General features: G+C 33.4%; 1 protein-coding gene across 1 annotated transcript in view; it reads left to right on the plus strand.

Moving 5' to 3' along the window:
• LOC129233736 (nose resistant to fluoxetine protein 6-like) overlaps window positions 1-6,150 on the plus strand; it is a 56,301-nt gene extending 50,151 nt beyond the window's left edge. The window contains exons 13-15 of the mRNA XM_054867712.1: window positions 3,045-3,231; window positions 3,902-4,044; window positions 5,790-6,150. Of these exons, the coding sequence (XP_054723687.1) occupies window positions 3,045-3,231; window positions 3,902-4,044; window positions 5,790-6,056 (597 nt within the window). The 3' untranslated portion in view covers window positions 6,057-6,150. The remainder of the gene's footprint in view (window positions 1-3,044; window positions 3,232-3,901; window positions 4,045-5,789) is intronic.
• The last annotated feature ends 1,779 nt before the right edge of the window (window positions 6,151-7,929 follow it).

Raw genomic sequence — 7,929 nt, forward strand, 5'->3', positions numbered from 1 at the left:
TGGGAAATTTCAATTTTTGTGGGCACTTGGTGCGGTTTAAAATCTTACCAAATTTGCGAGAATCATTTTGGGACACTTTCGATAGTACTCCCCCTCCTTACTAATTTTTATTATAGAAATATTGTTGCCAGATGCTGAGATACTTTTGGTCAAAATAAAATGGCGCTAAACGGTTTCATCCGAAATGTTTTTAAAATAAGTAGTAAAATTTGGCGATTGTTTGAAATCGTGCAAGTTTTTGTGCGGTTTATGGATTTGCCTAATTTAGTTGTTGAATTATTTTACACAGTATTTTTTTTTTTTTAAGTATCTTTGATTGGCGATATTTTTTTTTACATGGTGAAAGCTGAGAAACATTATGTAGTCTTTGTGCTCAAAAACAGCGACAGCGGAAAAAACTGCCAAATGCATCAGCTACTGAAATCTTTCTGAAAAAATTCTGGCGATATTTCTGCTGGTTGGTTGGATATAGTGAGCAAGTGTCCAATCAGCATAAATAATAATAATAAACCATTAATTACAAAAGTTCCGTTTAAAAGTAAAATGATCAGCCAAATCCATTTATTTTAGCCAATCTTGTGGTAAAACGTTACTTTAAGATTTGACTTGAGAAAAGCCTCAAAAAGTCAGACGAAACGCAAAAATATTCAACAATACAACAATTCTGGGGAGTTGAGATGACACACTAAATTATGACTTGGGTTGATGAAAGCCTTCGAACAGGGAACAAAAAAGCTCATAACTCGTTTTTTATACAACTTAGAAACTTCGAGCAGATGCTATCTTCAGCAGAAAAATTGGCGCTTTCGATGGACATATAATGTTAATATGTGCACTTTTTTTTTCCACCCCCATATTGGGGCATTTATGCGAAAATTGGGACTAAAATTGGAATAAAAAGGGAACTATCAATCGGATTTTTTTCGAACTGGTCTATAAACCTTCCCAGTACCAAACTGAACAAATGGTGAAAGTTTCAGCCAAATCTGCAGGGTAGTTTCTGAGATCTTAGGGAACAAATTTACCAAACTCCATTTTTATATATATAGATTAAAAGTCAGTAAGACTTTAGTTGTTCCTGATAAAGTGTACCATTATTGTAGCTATTAGGCATTAATTTAATTAGAATTTCGGTTACTGAAATTATTAGACATTTTTATTTTACATGCATACAATGGGCGATAAGGTCACTTTCAAAAAATCATAAAACATTTTATGGGAAAAAATACGGGATGCGGTGTCTATCCACTTGTTAAGCATTATATGGGGTTTAAATGAGCCAATTTTTAGATTTTTAAAAAATGGGTTTTTTGAGTAAAATCACTTCAAAAATCGCTAATTTTTGAAAATTTTCAAAATTTCAAATTTTATTTCCGAGGCTGTATGCATCCAAGGATTATAATAAAATATGTTATGAAACTATCATATAAGGGCTTTAGACTGCCATCTCCGTTTAGTAAAAAAAACTTTTTTTTCATGGAGAAAAAAAATCATAAAATCGGTAAAAATGCAGTTTTTTCGCGGCAAAAATGTATTTTTTTCTTTATCAAAAAACCTAACTAAACTTGCAAAAACAATGTCTAGAGGATATATGGATCCTTATATATTTTTAGAAAAAAGAATTATTCAAATAGGTTAAATACTTTTGAAATAGTGTCCATTTCAAATGGAGTGTTTTGCCGCTTTTTTCCAAAATGCCGGATTTTGTGCAGAATTTTCATAGGCTGTAACTGAAGAAAAAAATTTTTTCTTGCAAAATCCTTCTGGGATATTTCATGTGTCCCTTAGTTGTAACTACTGTATTTTTTTCAAAAAAAAAAATCGGTGATGGTCATATGACACTTTTCATACCTGCCTGCCTGATTTGAAATGGAATGACTCGTTACTTGCTAGACGGCAGCATTTTTTGGGTACAATTATGTGGCGCAAAAATCCATTACAGAAATTTTATGTTATTGCAAAGATCTACTTTAGCCTCTTAGAATTTAGGCTTACGAGTCAGTAGAATCTTTCAACATCCAAGCTCTTCAATGGGAGAGAATGATGTTATGAAACGCAGATGTAACTGCGTTGCTCGTGTTTCTGGTTGCAATGCTAACTACAGTAGACCCTCGTTTTACGCGGAGGTTACGTTCAACGAAAATGCCGCGTAAATCGAAACCGCGTTGATTGAGACCTAATACTAGTGTTAAAATAGAGGTTTGGTTCCGTAGATAACAAAATACTACATTCTAGTGATGACTAATTGTATAATAAGTTTAACGTGTACTTATTTAGACTTTTACACGCAACATTCATAAAGAAAACATAATTTAGTTTCGTTTTCTATTTATAAAGATGAGCTGGCTATGATAGTCTTTTGGCAGTTATTAAGAATTTTTCTCTGTAATTCTGTGCAGAACCTTAACGCATTCACGATCACTATTTTCAATGTGAACGTTTTTGGTTGTGCGAAGCCGACGTCGGTATGCTCGTTGGTTTTTGCCTCCTTTGTCACTCTTAAAAGCTCTTCTTCCAGTGAGTTCTGAACTGTGCGAGTTTAATAACTTTACTTCTGGAAAGAGCTCTGGAACCAATCGCATAAAATGTCCCAGTGACCCAAGCTCGATGATTAGCACGCCAAAATGATTGATATCACGAAATCTGCAATCTTTAGGAGTTTGGATTTTGAAAGAGGGGAAAATTTTACCTGTTTGCATTGCCGCATCCACGTAAAACCGGAACTGATCCGCGTAAAATAAAATAAAAGTGTCAAATCTTAAACCGCGTATAATCGAAACCGCGTAAAATGAACACACGTAAAACGAGGGTCTACTGTATATTGATCCTTTAAAGGTGAAAAAGATGTAAACTTTGGAATAAGAGTAAAAATTTATAGTGTTTCACTGTCGAACAAATTTTGTTTTAGAACATTTTGTTTGTAATTTTGTGTCTTGTGACATTTTATTCCTTCATAATAGACATTCCACAATGATAGACAATTATTTTGTTACCAAACTCTTGTTGCAAATCTACGGTATGTTTATCTCAGTTCTATGTTTCAGGCCGTTCAAGTGGTGGGTTGGTGTTTGGCTTTCGTTTTCTGCTTCTCTGTCCTCTATGGCGTAGTAGAATGGAACAGAGGAGTTGAACCCTCTTTTTGGGAAGGAATGCTGTACGCAAGTTTGAACAGAGTAGCATGGACCCTTGGTGTTGCTTGGATGGTCTTGTGTTGTTCAACTGGACATGGAGGTATGTGTTTCATAACATCTGGTACAAATCTAAAACAACATTTTTCCCTCATTTCAATTATTAAAAAATATATATTACAGTACGAATAATGTTTTTTCACTTAATCAACTTGGGAAAACATATAAAGATTGCAAAATATGTCAAAGTGGAAAAAGCACCCCGTATTTCCCAAACAAATTTACCCCTAACGATAAGAATACGTAGGGGAGACTGGGGATGATTGATCCCCACTTTAGTTTTCAATTCTTTTTCTCTGTTGCGAATTATAAGTTTAAAAAAAAGTACGTGAAAAAAGGTAATTCCATCTTCTATATGACAGTATTTTTTTAGTTGAAATTAATCAGATAGTTTTGGTAAAATACTTTTTTTTTCAACAATTTCATAAAAAAATCATGTATCCCCACTTCAAAGGATACATGATCCCTTCATGGGGTATACTTGATGATGAAATATATATGGATGAAATCCATAAGCTCATTACTTTTTGCATTGAAAAAGGCGTTCCCTGTAACGCCGAAACACGTGTCTGCTGCAATTGGCAATTTGTGCTTTTTTTGACGTTGTTTTTCCTTATTTTACTGTTCGCATTACTGCACAAAGGTATTTATCTCATTCCTGTATGCTTTGAAAATGTCTATTTGCATTGTAAGATGTTTGCATGTATTTTCAGGAGTCATTAACTACATACTTACTTGGAAAGCGTTTGTTCCATTGGGTAGATTGACATTTGTAGTGTACCTGATCCATCCAATAGTGCAAATATCAGCTGTAGGAAACATACGCACGCTGCTGCAACCAGATCATTTCTTAGCAGTAAGTATCAACACATTATCTTCCTTACGAAAAAGATGCACTGAACTTTCACTTGCTTCGTTCTACGAGTACGAAGATAACTTGAATATATATGAAATACACCGCCAGCTCAGTCAATTCCAGCCGAGGACTGCAGTTTCATGCTTATTAGCACTCATCAGCCCGGCTTACTGAATATACCTGCCTTGCCTTCAATATTCGAGTTGAACCGAACCATTGCTTCGGTCACTCGTCTGGTCAGTGCTAATTCTGCATTAGCTACCAGTTTGTTTGGCACTTGGTTAAGAGGTATTCCACCTCCAGCTCAGTCACTCCTATGCCGGACTGATGAATGCTAATAAGCACGAAACTGCAGTCCTCGGCTGGAATTAACTGTGCTGGCTGTGTATTTTATGCATTCCTGGCTATAAAGCTGTAACTTACTGAATAAACTTGAATATAGTTCTACGACTTACGTTCACTTCTGCAGCTCTTTAATCGCTTAACCTAGGGGAATATCGCTTATTCTTCCATGGACGACCAAATTTGGATTGATCTTTACAGCTAGTTACAACCAATAATCCAATCAGAATTCTCTACATATCCCATTAAAACCTATTACAATGTCCACTTAAAACCTATTCATTTTAATTGCTTAAAGGTTTCATATTCTGAACATATGCTGTCGGAAAGCTCGTTTAAACATTAACTTCTGGCCTATATCTTGAAAAAGGTTCTAAATGCTTTGCTTTGTTCACGAATCGTATGCATTTAGTTTCCAACACAGAAAAACAGAAAAAGAGAGAGAGAAATAGTTATAAATATATATAAATCTATGAAAATGAAGACTTCTTTTTTGGTGTTTAGTATGATCGCTTTGTAGTATCGTAAAATATCTAACGCACAAAACTTTTGCCTTGACTAATATTTATTACTAGTGGTACCCGCACGGCTTTGCCCGTATTAGACAATTAAAAGGTCATTTGGTTCGCTTGTATATTTACAAATACTGGATGATGAATTTCTCGCCAACTTGCTATGTTCATTTACTTGCCCCGCTTGCCCCAGTTACGGTTCCACGTTATGATAATTTAGTATTTACTGGTTCACGCTGTGATAATTTGCTCGGTAAAAGTTTCTTAAAATTGGAGTAGAAAAAGAAAAAAATCGAATTTTCGAAAAATCGCTTCGAGGTGCACACCCCTATGTTCTAAAATAATTCTGTGCCAAATTTCATGAAAATCGGCCGAACGGTCTAGGCGCTATGCGCGTCACATTAATTCCTGACAAATATCCAGAGGGACTTTAAGCTTTCTTATTAGTAAAGATTACACCCAAACCTGATTCTGTGCGTTGGATAGGCACCGTATTAAAAAACTTCTTGTTTTAAAAGAATTTCGTCCGTTTTATAAAGAAGTCCGTTTTATAAAGAATTTATGTCAGTTGAGTCCTAATCGGATTAAAATTTTCAAAAAAAAAAAAAAAAAAATCGAAATAAAAAAATAAATAAAATAAATAATAAAATAATAATAAAGGCACAAAAACGTGCTTGAGTGTGTAATGGACTTTAATTAATCTTATTTCAAACCACCAAATCATTGTCTTTTGGCATTGTTTATCTAATAACTGACCATATTAAAACTCCGGGGGGACTTTGTTTTTTCAAACTATTATTGATTTTCCTTCTATATTTTAGACGTTCTTAACCTGATAAGTTTGATTTATTTTCTATTTCTTACACCGACTATGTTCATCTCCTTTTATAGGTCTGGGTTTATTTTGGGCATCTCTTCGTTACTTATGGAGCAGCATTTGCGGGAAGTATGTTGGTAGAAGCTCCAACTCTTGCTTTGGAGAAAATCCTGATTCCTAGAAATGAGAAGAAATCCAAAGATTCCACTCTGGTTCAAGATAACAGTGTTTTGAAAGGAACGTTAACTACAGAAAAAGATGGAAGTATTGCAGTTATTTTGCCTGCAGTTAGTGAAGAATCTCTAGGAGTGGACAACAAGGCAGTTGTATATAGATTGTAAACTAGTTTTTTAATGTGATATTTGTACATAGAACAGTTAATCTTTCGATAAGCAGCTGCAAAAGGCAAAGAAAACTGCAATTCTAAGACAAAATATTTACCACAAAGTAAAGAGTTGTTTATCCCATTAGGCTTTGGGGCTTTGGGCACAGCAAGTTCTGCTTTTAAAATAGCAGATACAGAAAAGTTATTTTTTTAAGGACCTTTGCATAATTAGCAATTTTTTAAAATAAGCATAGGATATTTTACGCGATATTCCAGGCTTCCTTTTAATTCTGCCCTTTAAAAGTATTTAATTCAACTAGGGTTATAATTTTTTAAGTCTTTAAGTCTTTTAAGTACTTTTGTATGGTCTGTCCACGGTTGCCCAAGAATTGGCAAACGTTCAGTTAAGGCGAGTTTATCTGAATAAGGGGAAAAGGTAAATATTTGATGCGCGTAGTTCGGTCATTTTGATGTGACTCGGATTAATTTAGAGGCTTAGACCAATCTGCAAAATTTGGTATCCCTGAAAATGAATAGGCGCGTCCAACTTCCGCCTGTAAACTGGATGTTTCCTTTTCAATCTCACCCGTGAGCAGGGTGTAAGATTAATTAATGAAATATTGGTGTTTGAATAGATGTTTCATTTACAAATATGTGGTGTTTACATAGTTTTTTTATTTACAGTCAATACTTTTTTATTTATTGGAACTGGAGTTGAAACATTTCTTTTTTTACGCTTACATTTCAATAAAATTAATGTTGAAGAGGAAAATGGCTTTTGGGCCTATGAACATTTTTTTTCCAACTGAAGCTCTTCAGCGGCATTTTTTAGTTGCTGGTTTTAGAAATTTTTATCGTCTGGTGGTATTCAGTGAGTCTGACAAAAAAAAAAATAAATAAATAAAATATATATTTTCTTCAAAACTAGAAACTAGAGAAACAAGAGAAATGAGAATTTGTGTTTTCACTATTGTTTCAATCATTACTTGCATGAAAAACTATTTTAACTATAGCACTCTTCAACACCAAGACCAGTTTTGTCGGTCACATCGTCTGGAATAGAAACATAATTTTAGTAGTAATGAGTCTGTTTCAGAAAAATCAACTGTCTTAGAAAGTTCATCTGTCCGTTTAGTCTTAACATTTTCAATTTGGCGATTCATGGAAATCGTTCTAAATAAAAACTACTTCATTATCTTTGTGTTTCTATTGTAAGCTTTAACTCTCTGTTGTACTTTGTAGAATTTTTGTTATTTATAAATTTACATTTTACTGCAGTTATCCATTAATTCGCAGTGTTTATTCGCCCTAATGAAAAACCTCCCTATTCGTGCTCCTTAAATAAAGCATCAACGAATATGCTTTATTTAAAAATTAATAAATTAAAAATTAGTTTTTAAATTTTTTTTAAAAGTAATAATGAAATATTTAGTGTCACATACGTATGCTTTACTATGTTAGAATAAAACCATTGATTGAACATTTAAACTTTGTGAACTCTTAAAGCTCGTAGCGGGAAAAGCATAGAATTGAATATTCGAAAAAATGTGTTTTCGATATTTAAAAACGATTCATTGAAAAATATTACGTTTTTTTTCTTTTTAAAATAAACCACAATTTTTTTATCGGTATTAATGCGAACTATTCTTAAAATCTATGTGCTCATGTTCGCATATTAATACATTTTGTGACTTCAAAAGGATTTTGAGTGCTCCAACAATCTATTTAAAGTTACCCTTAAATCATCTAAACTACAAAGGTCTTTTTTTTTATTGTTCATTCAAAGTGCAATTAATTTTTAAACATATCATTTCTTTTAAAGAACTTACTTTTGAATGTTCCAAACCCACATAAAATGTCAGAACTAGTTCTAGCACGTTGATTTTTTT

This window comes from Uloborus diversus, unplaced genomic scaffold (genome assembly GCF_026930045.1).
Source record: "Uloborus diversus isolate 005 unplaced genomic scaffold, Udiv.v.3.1 scaffold_671, whole genome shotgun sequence".
In the NCBI taxonomy this organism is placed as follows: Eukaryota; Metazoa; Arthropoda; class Arachnida; order Araneae; family Uloboridae; genus Uloborus; species Uloborus diversus.